Here is a 17,500-nt window from a genome sequence, read left to right as displayed (position 1 = left end):
CTGGCAGCCAACTTTTCAGGACCCTGAACCAGCGTTAGCTAGCAGGCTAACAGGCTAACAGGCTGACCAACAGAGGCGCAGACAGAAACACGGAGGACAGAGTTTTAAGAAAATGTCTGAAGTCAAAGTGAAGAAGGAGACGAACCTGTCGGACCCTGCCGAGATTGAGAACAGGTCAGTGGGACAACGACAGCGAGGCTCATCCCGGAGCCTGCGGTTCATCCGGAGAGAGATGAAGCGGGCTCCGTGTAAATCCTGACAGGTGTCTTTACTGGCTGTTGTCAGACCCGGTGAACACGTGCTGCCAAAATACTCTCTCTGACCCGTGTAGTAGTTCTGTGAAGTCCGGGTCCATTCAGCCCACTACACTTACAGTCTCTGTCACCAGAACCTGAACAGTGTCTGCTCTCCACCGGGAGGACTGTTAGCATCTCAGGGTGTCCTCCTCCGAAGAGCTCTTCATGTCTAAAGTGGAACTTTATATTTATCCGTTCAGTTAAATCCAGAGTGTTTGGTCAGTGTGAACGTCACCAGGTGAACAGTCACCTGATGTTACCTGCAGGTAACCTGCTCCCTGCTGAGATTCTCTTCCATTTATCTTTATTTAGAGAATATTAGTATTAGAAATGAATAGTGTCAGTTTGATACTGATATTTTCTGATGCCATACTTGAAGAAATATAAACATTTTCTCTTTTTTAATAAGTACACACTGCAGACATGATGACGTATTAATTAATGTTAATTGTCTGTTTGTTTGTAGCTTGTCTCTTTTCACACTCAACATCTATATTTTATCTAATTGTAGCAAATGATCAATTATGTTGTTTTTGCTTTTGACAGTTTAATGACATTAAACATGTGAAAGAAAAAAGTAGAGACAGGAAGGAGGTTCAGCAGCAGATATAAACTATAGATATAAACAGGACGTCTTCAAATGTTTTATTTTGTTACTGACACAGGAAACAGGAAGTCATTCACACCTGAGAGAATTTACAACGATCAGTCGATTATCAGAATTGTAACAGATCAATTTTCTGTCAATCGATTCATCATCGCAGCTCCATCCTCCATCTTTACAGACACTAACACTTCCTCTGTGTGTGTGTGTGTGTGTGTGTGTGTGTGTGTGTGTGTGTGTGTGTGTGTGTATAGGATCAAAGAGCTGTGTCAGCAGTTTCCTCATGGTATCACAGACCAAGTGATCCAGAACGACATGCCTCACCTGGAGCCGCAGCAGAGAGCCATGGCCATCAACAAGCTGCTCTCATTGGTCAGTCTTGTGATGATGTCACTGCTGACTCCTCTCTCCTGATTGGTTCCTCAGATTAGACTGTAACCATGTTCTCAGCTGGTAGTTTATTGATGATGTCAGCTGGTCTGAACCCGTCCTGTTCACCTGTTCCAGGGTCACCTGGACCTGCTGAGGAACAGTTCAGGTCTCCTGTACAGAATGAAGGACGCTCAGACCTCCAGGTAAACACAGCACACACCTGTCCCCTCTGCAGGTGACTGATGCTGTTATTGCTACAACTTCACAACTACACAGACACGAGCACGCTGCTAGAACACAGAACTACGACACAGCAGCGGTGATGAAACACACACCGAAGGAAACACTAACAGTGTGTGTGAAAAAGTGTGAACACAGACGAATATAAACTACAGAGCCTTGTCCATGACCCCCCCCCCCCCCCCAACCCTGACCTGATGTGTTGTCCCTGTGACTGAACCTGAACCTGAGCTGTTTCCACGGTTTCCACTGTTTCAGTAAGATGAAGGGTTCAGACAACCAGGAGAAGCTCGTGTACCAGATCATCGAGGACGCAGGAAACAAAGGTAAGGCTCAGCCAGCTCACGCACATCTCCGCCCCGTCAGATCCAGAGCCTGAGTTCTCGTGTCTGCAGGGATCTGGAGCAGAGACATCCGCTTTAAGAGCAACCTTCCTCTGACGGAGATCAACAAGATCCTGAAGAACCTGGAGAGCAAGAAACTCATCAAAGCTGTGAAGTCTGTGGCTGTGAGTTCAACATGAGTCTCTGAGCCTCTCTGATCAGCTGTGGAGATACGGGTTTTCCTCCTGACAGGTGTGTGTTTCCTGTGTGCAGGCGTCTAAGAAGAAGGTGTACATGCTGTACAACCTGCAGCCGGACCGCTCGGTGACCGGGGGCGCCTGGTACAGCGACCAGGACTTTGAGTCCGAGTTTGTTGAAGTTCTCAACCAGCAGTGCTTCAAGTTCCTGCAGAGCAAGGTTCAAAAAACTTCATGTGTGTGTGTGTGGGGGGGGGGGGGGTCTGAGGCATTAGTTCCCCCCCTAGACTGCCCCCCCCCCCCCAGGTTCAGTATGGGGACTGGTTCGGGTCATGTGACCCTCACTGTTGGTTTGTGTTCAGGCAGAAGCAGCGAGGGACAGCAAACAGAGTCCCATGGTCCAGAGGAACAGCTCCTTCGCCACCTCGCATGAAGTCTGGAAATACATCTGTGAGCTGGGAATCAGCAAGGTGACATCACACTCAAACCAGCCAATCACACGTCACTGTAACCACCTGAGGGGCCGCAAGGCAAACACGTTATTCAGAGAAACTCGCCAGACTAAAGTGAATAAAGTGCTCCCAGGTTGACTGACAGGTGTTCACAGGTGGATCTGTCCATGGACGACATCGAGACCATCCTGAACACGCTGATCTACGACGGGAAGGTGGAGATGACCGTCATCGCCGCCAAGGAGGGAACGGTGGGCAGCGTGGACGGACAGATGAAGCTGTACCGCGGCGTCAACCCCGTCATCCATCCCACCGGCCTGGTGAAGACGCCCTGCGGCCTCTGCCCGGTAACACACACACACACACACATACACATCCCTCTGTTGGAGACCTGCAGGTGATGTGGTACCTGTTCTCTCTCCTCAGGTGTTTGACGACTGTCATGAGGGAGGAGAAATATCTCCGTCCAACTGCATCTACATGACGGAGTGGCTGGACTTCTGACCGCCGTTCGTTTCCCGCCTCTTTTCTCTGTGATGAAGTTTATTTTCCATCGATCTGATTCTTTTCTATTTTTGACCGAGGTCAGTGACGGTGGAGACGAGACGAGCTGCTGCTGCGTCTCGTCTCTGTGACGAACAGCACAGAACCACATCTGGATCCAGAGTCCTGGGTCACGTCCCTGTGTCATGTCCGGCTGAGAGGCGTTGGGCCGGTGTTGGGCCGGGTTCACGTTCTGCTGGTTTACCTCAGTCTGAGTCATTTCTGTTCCTCGTGATGGACACGTGTCGATTTCAGCTGAAACTTAGACAAACACATTGATTATTGATCGTTTCATTGATCCATCAGCTCCCTGCAGTCTGAGTCCAGACAGACGGTGAAGGAGGCTGCGTCTGGACCACAGTCCGTCTTTTGTGTCCCATAGACCTGTTCAGTCCTCATCACATGGTCCGGGTCCTCATAACTGATTATTGATAACTGATTGATTTGATCAGTTTGAGCTGTAAATTCTTCTCAGTGAAAATGTTTTCAGAAACTGATTAAAAATGAAAAACTGAAATCTTTCAGACTCTTTGTGGCTCTGAACTTTGATCAGCTGATTCCTGCAGGACGACGGAGGGAGAGACAGTGAACGCATCATGTATGGGGTTTAAAAAGAAACCCTGGGTTCAACACTGTACCTGAAGGCAACACTGAAGGCGTCCTGACCCTGACATGCTGCTGTGTTGGAGTACGGGATCAGATTAGGGTCAAAAAGAGTTTGAGTTCATAAAGTGAAGTTAAATAATTCTAACACACACACACACACACACACACACACACACACAGTGTTTGTGTGAACAGATACAGAGCAGAAAACTGTAAAACTCAAAGTTCCCACACTGTTGTTGACCCTGAAGTTACGAGTAGATTTTCACCCTGTTTTTGGACCTGAATCTGATTGGACGATAACGGTCCAATCGGTCTTTACTAGAGTATAATCAGCAGCATTCACTCAAACTGTTCATAAATAAAATAAAACTAAAGATCAAAGTTCATCACTGTGTTTCCTTTTCATCTTTGACTTTAAAGTAATTATAAATATTGACGCCATGTTGGTTCTTGTGATGTCAGAGGACAGGTACTTCGCCCCCCCCGATCCAGGTTCAGTGCAGGTGTGTCCTCGGGTCATCATGTCTTCACCATGTCCAGGTAACATCAAAGTGTCAAACAGCTCCTCCTCTTCATCACGAGGAGCTGATGAAGACCATGAATCTGGTAGATGAGCTGAGTGTTTCCTGGATCATGTGATGGGGGAGACGGTGGGTGTGGTCTGGACTGACAGCAGACGGCTCTCAGGTGAGTGTTTATCCAATCACAGCTCATTAGGCCTCAGTGTTTCCCATCAGGGATCATTACTGAGTCCATCAGCCGGTAACGAGCTGAGAGCTGCTGACTGTCAGCAAGGATCACTTTACAACAGGAAGTGCCCCCCCCATTGATCCAGACCGGTCAGCACTCAGAAATGTTCCAGGATCTTCTGTCTGTCTGAAGACTACATTACCCATGAGCCTTGGCAGCAGTTACCTCGTAGTTGTGAATTCTTCCTCTGACAGCAGCCAGATATTAACAATTCCATTAATTATTAATTAGCACTGACTTGGAGCCGCGCCCTCTGTGTGACATCACTTCCTGTTGGTGCTCAAACACAGAGGTCAGAGCCTCTGTGTGATGTAGGTTTATTTATTTATTTAGATTGGCAGCATCTACTCTTCCTCACTCTGGTAAACATGACATCATGATGTAAACAATAAATAAAAATCAAGGACAAGAAAACAAACAACAGTTAAACTAATAATAATAATGACAAGTGTTTATCTAAAGTAAAACATCTGATACAGAAACAGTCGATCAGTGACTGAAGAATAATGATCATATGTTCAGATGAAGTATGAAACATGTTCTGTGTAAATGATTCGTATCCTTATTCCTGAGAGCAGGTGAGAGCAGGTGAGAACAGGTGAGAACAGGTGAGAACAGGTGAGAGCAGGTGAGAGCAGGTGAGAACAGGTGAGAACAGGTGAGAACAGGTGAGAGCAGGTGAGAGCAGGTGAGAACAGGTGAGAGCAGGTGAGAGCAGGTGAGAACAGGTGAGAACAGGTGAGAGCAGGTGAGAGCAGGTGAGAACAGGTGAGAACAGGTGAGAGCAGGTGAGAACAGGTGAGAACAGGTGAGAGCAGGTGAGAGCAGGTGAGAACAGGTGAGAACAGGTGAGAGCAGGTGAGAACAGGTGAGAACAGGTGAGAGCAGGTGAGAGCAGGTGAGAAAAGGGGTCTGTACTACGAAGCAGGATCTGAGGACGGTGGTTCCCTTGTTACCGAGGTAAATCACCATGGTAACTGATGCTGAACTCCTGACCTGCTCCGGCGCAGGTTAACTCAGAGGATCAGATCAGAACCTGTCAACAGCCAAACTACTGACCAGTCAGATCACCTCTCCTCCTCTTCCTCTCCTCCTCTTCCTCTCCTCTTCCTCTCCTCCTCTTCCTCTCCTCCTCTTCCTCTCCTCTTCCTCTCCTCCTCTTCCTCTTCCTCTCCTCTTCCTCTCCTCCTCTTCCTCTCCTCTTTCTCTCCTCTCCTCATCCTCTCCTCCCTCTCCTCTCCTCTTCCTCTCCTCCTCTTCCTCTCCTCATCCTCTCCTCTTCCTCTCCTCTTCTCTTCCTCTCCTCTCCTCATCCTCTCCTCTCCTCTTCCTCTCCTCATCCTCTCCTCTTCCTCTCCTCTCCTCTTCTCCTCTTCCTCTTCCTCTCCTCTCCTCTCCTCTTCCTCTCCTCTTTCTCTCCTCCTCTTCCTCTCCTCATCCTCTCCTCTTCCTCTCCTCTCCTCTTCCTCTCCTCTTCCCCTCCTCTTCCTCTCCTCTCCTCATCCTCTCCTCTCCTCATCCTCTCCTCTTCCTCATTCCTCTCCCTCTCCTCTTCTCCTCTTCCTCTTCCTCTCCTCTTCCTCTCCTCCTCTTCCTCTCCTCCTCCTCTCCTCTCCTCATCCTCTCCTCTTCCTCTCCTCTCCTCTTCCTCTCCTCTTCCTCTCCTCTTCCTTTTCCTCTCCTCTCCTCCTCTTCCTCTCCTCTTCCTCTCCTCTCCTCTTCCTCTCAATTCTTCACTCAAGGGTCACTTACTGAGAAAACAGCTCGAGGATCATAAAAGAAACCCAAATTAGTTTTAAGAAAGTGAAACAATAATTAAACGAACAAAATAAATCACATGTAAAATAGAATCAAGTGGAAACTGAAGGTTTCAAACAGCTGTTTGTAGTCCTGGTCTCAGTCTGGACCTGCTCTTGGTCTCCAGACGACGAACCTGAACCCTTCTGATGCCCCCCCCCCAGGACAAACGGGGGAATGTGAAGTCTGGCCTGCAGGGGGCGCTGACAGGAGTTCAGGACTGTTTATGTTGTTTTATCAAAGCTGGAGTTTTACGTAGGAACCAGAGATGTCCGTGAACGCAGCACAAAGTCCAATCAGAGAAATAAAAGATGAAAACCAGGATCTGAGTCTGATCCGGACCCGATCTGACTCCACTGATGCAGACTGGAGAGAGTGTGATGGAGGAGGGGAGGAGGGGAGGAGGACGGGGGGAGGAGGACGGGGGGAGGAGGGGGCAGTGCGGATTCTTTCCCGTCATTCCCTGCAGCAGCAGCAGCAGCAGCAGCAGCGGCTCCTCCTGTCTGTCTCTCCGTCCGTGGCTCCGTCTCTCCGGCTCCGGCTCTTCGTCCTCTCCGCTGAACTTTGGAGACTGTTGGATCTTCTGAGCAGGTGAGCGGCCTCCTCTGTGTTTCTACCTGTTTCTATTGTGTCTCTATTGTTGCTGTGATTGGAGGGAGGGAGCGACTCCCGGAGCCGCGGATCCTCCGCAAACTTCGCTTCATGTCGGAGGAGCCGCGGCTGAATCCACTGATCGGACTCGACTCGGGAGCAGAGAGTCCCGGGCTCCCGGAGGCCCCGGTCCTCTCTCCCGGCCCGATCCGCACCATGCAGCCGTGCCGCGGTGCCTCTCAGCCCGCATGTCCGCTGCTCGTCCCCCCGCCCCGCCAGCAGCCATTTGTCTCGGCATGAGGATGGAGGATAATAACGGTGCGCCATGCATGGACGCAAAAACAGGCGTGGCCCCGGGAGGAGGAGGAGGAGGAGGAGGAGGAGGAGGAGGTGGTGTGTGTGTGTTAATGTGTGTATTCAGGACAATAAACAGTGGAGCTTCTCACCGACCCAAACAGTCTGACCGCGCGCAGCTGCGGAGGTTTTTAGCGGCAGAATGAGCGGGAGGTGTCCGGCCTGCAGCAGCTGTCCCCGGCTGGGGGAGGCTGGTGCTGGGCGGCGCGATCAGAGCTGAGCAGAAAATACTGGAAAACAGACCGGTGGAGAGACTGAGGAGCCGAGCCGAGCCGAGCCGAGCCGAGCGGGCCCGTCTCCGAAATACCCACCCAATACGCGGGTCGGTTGCAGAAACATTGTGGGAACGTTTTTCCGACGTTCAGTGAATCACTGCAAACACAACAACATCACCCCCCGCCCTTCTCACCCCCCCTTCCGTTTTCTGCTCGGTATGTCTGTATCTCCAGAACCGTTATGTTGTTGAACAGGGCCGTACCCAGTTCAGCAGACCCCCCTCCCCACACCTGAAAAAGCCCCCTCACCACAGTTTGCTAACAGTTGCTTCATGTTTACTGTGACGCTGCAGCTCTGGAACTAGAACAGTTCCTGAACCTCACGGGTTCTGGTGTGAAACGTTCTAAAGTTCACAGAACAGAGTTCAGTTTGATCAAAGAAGAACTTAATAGATCATTAACAGAAACATCATATAAACTTAAAGCAGGGAACGTCCATATTTGGCTGTAGGAACGTTCTCTGAATGTTTTCTAAAGACTCAACAGAAACGTTCCCTTCATGTTCTCGTACTGTTCTGTCAGATCCTCCTTGAAGTTCTCCACGGAATTCAGTTCTTATAATTTACCTCCATAGAACATCTGGAAAACGTTCCCTGAAGGTTCTGCTGTAAAACTTATTAAAAGAACATCTGAGGAACCTTATTTTAAACATACGAATGTTATCCATACGTTAAAAAAATTCCAGCACTATTTGGTTGTAGGAACAAACCAAAGTTAATGAAACCCCAACATTCCTGTGATGTTCTTTTAAGGTTCCACCTCTTTAATGTGATGAGTTGCAGCTTTTTGTGTATTTTGAATGTTCTATGATGATCTGGGTTTTGGACAAAACGAGGAAGTTTAAAATCATGGGCTCAGGAACTTTAAAGAACATCTTTTATCATGTTCTGCCTTTTAGGCCAAAAAGTCAACAAACTAATGTTGAAAAGAAAAATTGTTACAGTTACAGTTCTACAAAGAATGTTCCCCAAGTACCTCCACAGACCGTTCTCCAGTTGTTACACATAAAACATTCACTATGTTCTTGTGTCATTACATTTACCTCCACAGAACGTTCTTTAAAGGTTTCTAATTTACAGTTTTCTAAAGTAACATTTTAACAAACATGAACTCACACGTTCCTGAGAACAAGTACAGGAACCTTCAGTCAACAATATTCTCAGAAACATTCTGAGAATGTTTTTCTAAAGTCAAGAGAATCCCAACTGTCTTATAACGTTCCTTTAAAGTTCCCTTTAAGTGTCGAAGAACCTCCCCTGTCACTAACAGTTCCTGTGTGATTAGATTTACCTCTATAGAACATTTGTTCCTTGAAGGTTCTATGTGAATGTTCTGCCTATGTTAACACCAACTTTGTTCTGGGAATAACTTTTTAAAGTCAGGGTCCCAACAACATTATGATGTTCCCATAATGTTCTATTCCTTCAAATTTCAAAGAAGGTTTCAAGAAATTCTACACAAAACGTTCTCTCATGGTTCCTAAATGCTGTCAGGGAATGTTCCCTTAGGGTTCCTGTGTGGGGATCCTGAACCTCCATCCAGTGAGTGGAAAATGTTGTTTGAAGGTTTTAGTTTTTTGAATGTTAAGAGAACATCACTTCCTTTACCACATAGAAACTTTATAGAAACAGAAACGTCGGAATGTTTTTATAAAGTTAGGAGAATCCAAACATCCCTATATTTTCTCCTAAAGCTCCCATGCTGTTCTCTTGTTCTCCCTTGCAGAATGTTCTGTGAAGAACTCCAAAAAACGTTCTCTCACAGTAACACAAAAACTTTGAGGAAACGTTCACTAATGGCTCCAGTGTGGTTACTTTTACCTCCACTAAATGTTTGGAGAATGTTCCTTGATGGTTCTAGTATGCCATGTTCTACTTGGGTCTAAAACGTCCAGCAGCCACTTGTTTTGCATCATTCAAACACTGTCACAACAGTTTGGTTTGCAGGAACGTTCTATTCTCTAAAGTTGAGAGAATTCTAACAACCTCCCACAGCTCACAAAGGATGTTCTCATAAAGCCTCTGTAGAACGTTCTGTTGTTACTGTAACATTCATTAGCTTCAGAGGTTCTCCAGATGTTCTTTAAAAACACATTAGTGTTAATGTAAGGATGACAGGATGTCTTGTTCTGGGAAATAATCAATACAGCCGGAACATTTGCAGAACATTACAGAACAGGAACATTAGAGAGCTCCGTCACGTTTCATCAATCATGTTCATATCTTCTTCGGTTCTAATGGATCTAATGACGTTTACACTGTAGAACAACAGCTTCATCTCCATCAGCTGTTCAGGCTGCAGATGCTTCTGATTGATTAGTCCAGAGTCCATTAATTGATCAGCTGATGTCTGGTTCTCTGGTTCCCCTTTTTCTCTGGTTCTCTGCTGTGAGGAGGATTCTTTACAAATGGACTCTGTGTTTTTCCTAAATGTTGATCAGCTGATAATTATTGTTGTTCATCATTCTAAACAGATGAGTTTAAGCTTGTGTGTGTGTGTGTGTGTGTGTGTGTGTGTGTCTCTGTGTGTGTCTCTGTGTGTGTGTGTGTCCTTCTGTCTCCTGCTCATATTTTCCCAGAGCAGTGAGACTGGGATGGTTCAGTGTCATCAGCCTCGTTAAAAGGTTACCGTGACGATTGGTTAACAGGTTAACAGGTTCACTCAGACTCAGACTAGTTATCAGTGACTGGTTCAGTGTGACCTGAAGCTAATAAATGAACATAATCAATAATCCTGGCAGCAGCTTGTTGATATTAAGCTCTGTCAAAAAAGAAAAAAGAAAATAAAATGATAGATTTCAAAATAAAAGCATTGTGTCTCTGTAGGTTATACAGGATGTAAGTTAAAGATCTCGTAGCGTGGGACAGCAGCCGATCAGGGCGTGGTCTCTCCTGACCATATATAGAAAGTCTCTGAACCGATGACGCAATCCTTCGTACGCTGTTAACCTACGTCACTAATGTAACTAGGAAGTGGATGGGGGATGGATTTTGTGGGGGCACAATAATCTTTTTGTCTCGTTTATCTCGTTTTCATAATTGTTAAAGACAAAATCTAATGAACATAAAATGAGATGAATGAAGCTGCAGCTCCACACTGAGTCACAGGCCTCCGCCTCTGGGACTACTTCCTGTCTAACCTGATCACCCTGCAGATTCATCCGCCCACACCGCTTTGTGTTCGTGTGAGGACGGCTCTGCGTGTAGCTCGGGTTCTAATGGACTGAACCACAGCTGGATCCAGATGTGGATCATCCAGTCCACCTCTACCTGTTATAGAGCTGCTAATAACCATTATTGTCATGATTGATCAACTTGCTGGTTGTTATCTGGAATGATCGATGACTCGTCTGGTTCAGTGTGTGATGTCACTTCCTGCAGCAGTGGATGATGTCACTCACTATCATGTCAGATATTCAGTTTTCATGTGTTTATCATGAGAAGCAGCAGAGCCTGTTAATCAATGATTCAGTTAATCAATGGTTCAGCTCATTGCTGCAGCTTCTGTGATTCAGCAGAAATGTTTGTCTCTGTACTGACCACAGATCAGTGATGGAGGGTGGGGTCAGATAACCAGGAAATGACTGTGTGTGTGTGTGTGTGTGTTAATCTAATAACTCCACCCTGCTCTGTTCACTGAGCTCATTCTTCTTCTTCATCTGTTTCGACTCAGTCTGATGTTTGTTGTTGTTGTTGCTGTTGTTGTTGTTGCTGTTGTTGTTGCTGTCGTTGTTGTTGCTGTTGTTGTTGCTGTTGTTGTTGTTGCTGTTGTTGTTGCTGTTGTTGTTGTTGTGTCAGACAGCTGATCTGAGGATCATGTGATCTGGGTTTGATGTTTTAGGTCTGTATTTTTAATCCTGATGTTTAAAACCAGGTTTGAGTCTGAAAAACATCAACTCAGATTTAACAGATTCATCCTGGTCCAGGTCCCATCAGACCTGATCCATCAGACCTGATCCATCAGACCTGAACCATCAGACCTGATTCAATCAGACCTGATCCATCAGACCCTGATCCACCAGATCGAGCACTCCAGACAACACTACATCAGAGATCCCTCAGATATCGCACTCTACACGACCTGATCCCCAGACCATCAAGCCTGAATCCATCAGACCTGACCCCTCAGACACCTTGATCCCATCAGAACCTGGATTCTCATCACTACGCCTGAACCTGATCATCAGACCTGATCCATCAGACCTGATCCATCAGAACCTGATCCCATCAGACCTGATCCAATCAGACCTGATCCCATCAGAACGCTGATTCATCCAGACCTGATCCATCACACTGATCCCATCAACTGATCCATCAGACCTGATCAGCCATCAGATCGCTGAAGCATGATCAGACACATGAAAACCATGACAGAACACACTGATGACCACAGTAAGCAAAGGAAGAGGAGAAGGAGAGGAGAGGGCAGAGGCCAGCAAGGAGTCCGATACATTAGCCTAGGAATGACCGCATAGAGGACCATAGATCACGGAATGCAGAGAGGGAGAGGGAGGAGTACTGGAGAGAAGAGGAGAGGAAGATGGAGAACATGGATCCAGTCAGAGACGATGTAGGAGTAGCAGGACATGGAACGCCAATTCAGAGAAGAACGCTGTGTAAGAGGCATCAGAGTGGAGCCCTAATCATAAGCCTGATAACCATGCAGACCTGATGCATCGAACCTGGAAGCCGAAATTCCGCAGGACCCTGGATGTCCGCATAACAGACCTGGATGCCCAATAACCGTAGTGCACATGACAGCTGATTAGCAGCAGTAAAGAGGCACTAATCCATGCAGCGCTGATACGGTAGTAGTAAACCTAATTACGCATGCAGGACGTATACCCATCAGGACCAGTGAGCCCATCAAGAGAAGAGACCGTAAGTGCACATCAAAGCCTGATGCCCATCAGATACCTGATCGCCCCAGATAGCTGGATCCAGTCAGGAACAGCTGAAGTCAGGTCAAGGACCTAGAAGCACGTGAAGAGCTAGGGAGCACCATCACAAGAAGCACGACTGAAACCATCAGACCGATGATGCCGATCAACGAGCGATATGAGTCCAGCAGACCGTATGCACGCATGCAAGACCGAAGACATCAGAAGACTGGGCAATCAGAAAGACTGAACGCATCAGACATGAGGAAGCCAGACAGAGAGACCATAGATGCAATAAGGACGTAGATGCCCATCGCAATATCTGAGACCGATCAGAGAGCAATGTAACGCGAGTACGCAAGGAATCCATCAGAACGCTAATGCCCAGTAAGACCTTGAAATCGCCATCAACGCCATAAGCCAATGCAGCACGCTAGATACAGACAGACCGGAAGCCAACAGGACACTGAACGATTCAGACCTGATCAATTACAGGGACGCTACCCATCAAGACTGGAACCATAGCGAACCTGAAGCCAATGCAGGGACCTGATCATCAGGATCCACTATTCCCGATCAAACGTGATGCCCATCAGACGCATGGAACCATCATGAACCTGATGCACCAACAGGACAGTGATCCAATCAGAGCTGATCGCCATCAAGACCCTAACTCATCAACCATGGAGTACCACAGGGACCTGGATCCATGCAGACATGTGAGTCCCGATCAGGACCTGGATCCCCATCAAGGACGCTGTAGAACCCCATGAGAGCCTATACGATGAGAGCAGGACGCCTAACCATCACGCAGAACGTGAACCAATCAATCACTGTATCCACATCGAGGACCTGAACCATGAAAGCATGGATGCCATTCAGGGACCTTCCTCAGATTAACCATCAACCTGGGTCCATCAGACCTGGGAACCCAATCCACCTGATTCCATCAGACCTGGAATGTCATCAGACCTTGAACCCATCAGACCTGATCCCATCAGACTGATCCCTCAGGACCTGATCCATCAGACCTGGAACCATACAGGACGTCTGGAACCATCAGGAACCTGATACACACAGTAGGATAGAGGAGAAGAGGAGGTTAAGGAGATGGAAAAAGTAGCCTGATACGTCCATCAGGGATCCTGGGATCCATCAAAACCTATCCTATCAGGAACCTGAACCATACAGGACCTATCCTAAACGCGATCACCCTCAGGGACGTTGACCCATCCACCCTGATTGTACCCCTATGAATGGGTCATGCAGGACGTCTGTGTCCCTGCCAAAATTAAGGAAAGCCACTGAAGAAAGCAGAGATCCTTAGAGACTTCTAGAGGAATGTCTCCGTTTAAGCTTTCCAAAGCAGGGTATACACGAGAAGTGAGAGGAAGTAGGAGAGGCTTGAATCCGCAGGACTGTTCACAACTACTGTAATGACAATATTGTAAGCTTACTAGGCTTGACATTATAAAGATAAGAACTGAGTGCGCTCCTTCTTTGATGTTGGCTCCTCGAAGTTTACGAGAGGATTATAGAATTACAGGTTTACTCTCAGTGGTGTTTAATAGATCACCAACACACTTAACCCGTAAACATAGTCAGCGCAACAGTCACATGGAGCAGATGTACATGTTAATATACGCGCTGTCTAACCAGTTTCACTTTCTAGTAATGACAACAACCAAACTGTGTGTACACGTGCTCAACTACACACAGGTTAGTTGTTTTTGTTTGTAATATACAATCTGTCTGACTTGAAGATACCATCAACACATTCCTCATCCTGACAGTCCACAGCGATGAGCGTACAACACACACACACACAACACAAACACACGAGACATAGTAGACCCGCTCCAGTATATATTTAAAAATGCATCAAAAATTTGTTGTTTGTTTAAAGGAAAAGGAAAGGATGAATAGTGGGAAGAGGAGGGGGTGAGGGAGGGAGTGGGAGAGGTGGTTGTGGGGGGGGGGGGGTGGGGGGGGGGGTGGGGGGGGGGGGGAGGGGGGGGGGGTGGGGGGTGGGGGGGGGGGGGGGGGGGGGGGGGGGTGGGGGGGGGGTTGAGTCATAAAATCTGATGTTACTCTGTGTAAATTAAGCCATCGCCCCAAACTGAAAGTTGCCCTTGGCTCCAGTTCTTTAAATTTATTCAAGGTAGGCTCTAACAGGTTCCGCCCTACTTATTTTCTTATCCAGTCTTTTGTGTGCTAAGCTAGGCTAACAGGTTCACACCCTACAGTAAGTCGCCATGGTCTTTGGTGGGCTGAAGCTAGTTAGGCTTAACGTAGTTTCCCGTACCGTACCCCTACTCCCAGTCTTTGGGTGCTGAAGGGCTAGTAGGCATCGGCTATCTCAGTTTCTTGTTTTATTGGTTAAAAAATAACAACAAAACTGGCTTCTGCTTGTTTCTTTGTCACTGATGTTTCTGGTTTTAAAAAAGTGGCAGTATTATCATTGATTATGATGGTATGGTGACTCTGGGGGGGGTGTCAGTCTTGAACCGTGGACCTTCTCTCAGATCGGTCGAGTGGGGTGGGGGCTGGGGTGGGTGCGGGGCTGTGGATGAGGACGTCTCTGTGAGTTTCTGTTTGTCCATGTTTGGGGGGAAAATGTTGCACGGCGATGTGAACTCCAAACAGGGCAGACCCCAGAGGACCCAGAAGGGAGAGGGTGGGGGCCTGGCGCGTAGGTCAGAGACATAACCACTTCCTACAATTTCTTCCTACTTTGTCCCCCCCCACTCTCCTCTGTTTTTGTTCATCAAGAGAAACTATTTCCGGTGACTCACTTGTTATTTTATTTTATCATCAGAGGGATTTCCGATTGTTTCCCTTTCCCATGTTCTCCTCTTGGGTTATAACAGGACATAGGTTTAAATGAAGTTCAAGTCATAGAAAACTTATTATGTTCGTGGACTAATAGAAAAGTAAATGGAGGCAGATGAAACAAATCAAGAAGAAGTAGAAGTGACGTGAGACGATGTGGGAGGTCCTAGTCATTTATTGAAACAGGGCAACCTTTTTTATCAGGCTCAGTCAGAGGATGTCGCTCTGAGTTCACCACAGCAGGGTTCCATGACATTAATTGATAACGTGCCTGAATGGTAGGGCTAGAGTCAGGGGTTGTGTTTGTGCCTCTGGTGACGATATGAAGAATGAGTCATGACAGCAAAACCCTGCTGCTTCTGAACTTGCCTGAACTGCGCTCCTGGTACCAGGGGGCACTGAGGTGGGGTCGTCTCTGCTATGCTATCGCGATTGGCGCTTGCTGTCGTCTGACTTCAAGTGTGGTCGAGAATCTAATCTCTTACTCTAGACTGAGTCAAGAACAGATAGGTTCCTTGCTCTGTTTCATCACCGAGCACAGGGCAGATGGGAGGATTTTCTGGGAAGGTGTCAGTCCATTGTAACTAGTGCACCTGAGTTCCCTCAGATTATGGACGTCCTCTATATGTGATGCTCTAATGCTACATCCTGAGCTCTCCAACCCCCGCACTTCGAACTGGATATCATCTGGGTTGGACCCATTACCTCATGTGTACTGAAGCCTCAAGGCGCTGCTAGCTGGTTGGGTATCTTGCTGAGGGGCTGGGCGGGTGTGGCGGGGCGGCTGAGGGCTGAGGAATGCCAATAGAATTAAACAGGAAATCAAAGGTGATTTGATGCCTAAACGTATGTTTGATATTCAGGAACACAAAAAAATAGCATATAAGGGCCTTTTCAGCCCCACCGACCAGCCTCCACGGGCCCAACACGAAGTCTGGAGCCTTTTGGGAGTGTTTACCAACAACAACAACCCAAGGTTCCGGACGGCACATCTCATAGTTTCCCCCACGGTCGCAGACCGCCACCCTTTCCCAGATCAAGCTCCACGAAACCCTCTCAGACTGTTCAGAAACTACACATGTATAAGTCTGACAGGGTCTCTGTATGTGTCAGCGTACAGAGATAGAGGCAGAAGAAGATAAGAAGAGCTGAGGACTGAGTGATCACATGTTCAAAGGGTCGTTCAGGTCAGTACAGCAAACTAGTCTGAGGTCAGTAGGCAACACTACTGGCCTGTGTGTGTGTGGTGTGGTGTAGTGTGTGTTGTGGACTGTGACTCTCCTCAGTGTCATCGTGTTCTTCCTGTGACCTCGTGTCAGGACGTTCGCTGAGGGAAATTTTGGGGAAAATATTGTTCCAATCTGCTTCGTCCTGGAAAAAGAGAATTCTAATAAAGGTCGATTCGAACAGTTATTTCTAGACAGCAGAGTTTAACGCAACCTGAAACATCTGCCACATTTTACCGAATTTACTGGAAACATCTTGTCAACAATCGACTGTATTAGCCGGTTATGATTGAATTTTGGTCACTGTGTTTACCATCAACATCTCAGATGTTTGGACGCGATTGTTCACCTACTGAATATCTGTGAATTGTACATGCAGGCGTCTTCTTCGTCTCCGCGCACTGCGATTTATCACTGGTTGCCTATGCTAGTTTTAGCTGACTCTGATACTCATGAGCAACCTAGTATTGTATTAAAAAAACACTTGTGTTGAACATGGATGTTAATACATCTCTGTATTAGGAGCAGGATGATTTTAGTGTTTAATAACAAGCAAATTGAACTGTATCTGACTCGGTCTCTTTTTTGTCTCATGATGATTGTCTGTGATACGAGCCTCTGCTCAGTCTAGAGTCCCTCCAGGTTGATCATTCATAATTTAATATATTTCAAGTTATTCAGGTGGTTTTATTGCGATATATGAATCTGAGAGTTCAGTTACCTGGATAGGCTGAGAGACATCGTCAACATTATATACTGAAGAGTTGCTCATACCCTTTAGAGTACACTACAAAACTTTTACATATACTCATGGAAAAAGCCAAAACAACAACCTTATATTCAATATTACCTGCCTGGCTGCACTTAGAGCCATATGAAGGTCATGAGCCGTCTGAAGATAGCTGATGTTGATTTTAATAAAAAACTAATATTGATAAAGTTTGATATGTATTGGAACTTCTTCGTGCATATATTAATAATAATACAATAAGTTATTACCATTCTCTATCAAAATTAATATCATCCTCGAGAGTCAGTTTAAAAGCAGGAGCTGCAGTCTCGTTTCTATGGAGCTTTATTTCTAGGTGGTTAGCAGGAACGGGCTGCTGTGAGATGAAACATAAGGGCAGGTACATCTATTAGTGTTCAATCTGTTGAAT

General features: G+C 46.9%; 2 protein-coding genes across 3 annotated transcripts in view; both read left to right on the top strand.

Moving 5' to 3' along the window:
* polr3f (RNA polymerase III subunit F) overlaps positions 1 to 3,726 on the top strand; it is a 4,221-nt gene extending 495 nt beyond the window's left edge. Inside the window, exons 2-10 of the mRNA XM_022766724.1 lie at positions 1 to 174; positions 1,155 to 1,272; positions 1,408 to 1,475; positions 1,771 to 1,838; positions 1,908 to 2,020; positions 2,109 to 2,252; positions 2,395 to 2,502; positions 2,640 to 2,831; positions 2,911 to 3,726. The exon at positions 1 to 174 is cut by the window's left edge and continues 32 nt beyond it. Coding sequence (XP_022622445.1) covers positions 113 to 174; positions 1,155 to 1,272; positions 1,408 to 1,475; positions 1,771 to 1,838; positions 1,908 to 2,020; positions 2,109 to 2,252; positions 2,395 to 2,502; positions 2,640 to 2,831; positions 2,911 to 2,988 — 951 coding nt within the window. The 5' untranslated portion in view covers positions 1 to 112 and the 3' untranslated portion in view covers positions 2,989 to 3,726. The remainder of the gene's footprint in view (positions 175 to 1,154; positions 1,273 to 1,407; positions 1,476 to 1,770; positions 1,839 to 1,907; positions 2,021 to 2,108; positions 2,253 to 2,394; positions 2,503 to 2,639; positions 2,832 to 2,910) is intronic.
* A 2,980-nt stretch (positions 3,727 to 6,706) lies between these two features.
* The window catches only part of sptbn1 (spectrin beta, non-erythrocytic 1), a 40,106-nt gene continuing 29,312 nt past the window's right edge, over positions 6,707 to 17,500 (top strand). For both annotated transcript variants that reach the window (XM_022766754.1, XM_022766753.1), the window contains exon 1: positions 6,707 to 6,774. The gene's annotated coding sequence lies outside the window, so the exon portion shown is untranslated. The remainder of the gene's footprint in view (positions 6,775 to 17,500) is intronic.

This window comes from Seriola dumerili, unplaced genomic scaffold (assembly GCF_002260705.1).
Source record: "Seriola dumerili isolate Sdu_G_001 unplaced genomic scaffold, Sdu_1.0 BDQW01001001.1, whole genome shotgun sequence".
Classification (NCBI taxonomy): Eukaryota; Metazoa; Chordata; class Actinopteri; order Carangiformes; family Carangidae; genus Seriola; species Seriola dumerili.
This window is presented reverse-complemented; position numbering and strand designations above follow the sequence as displayed.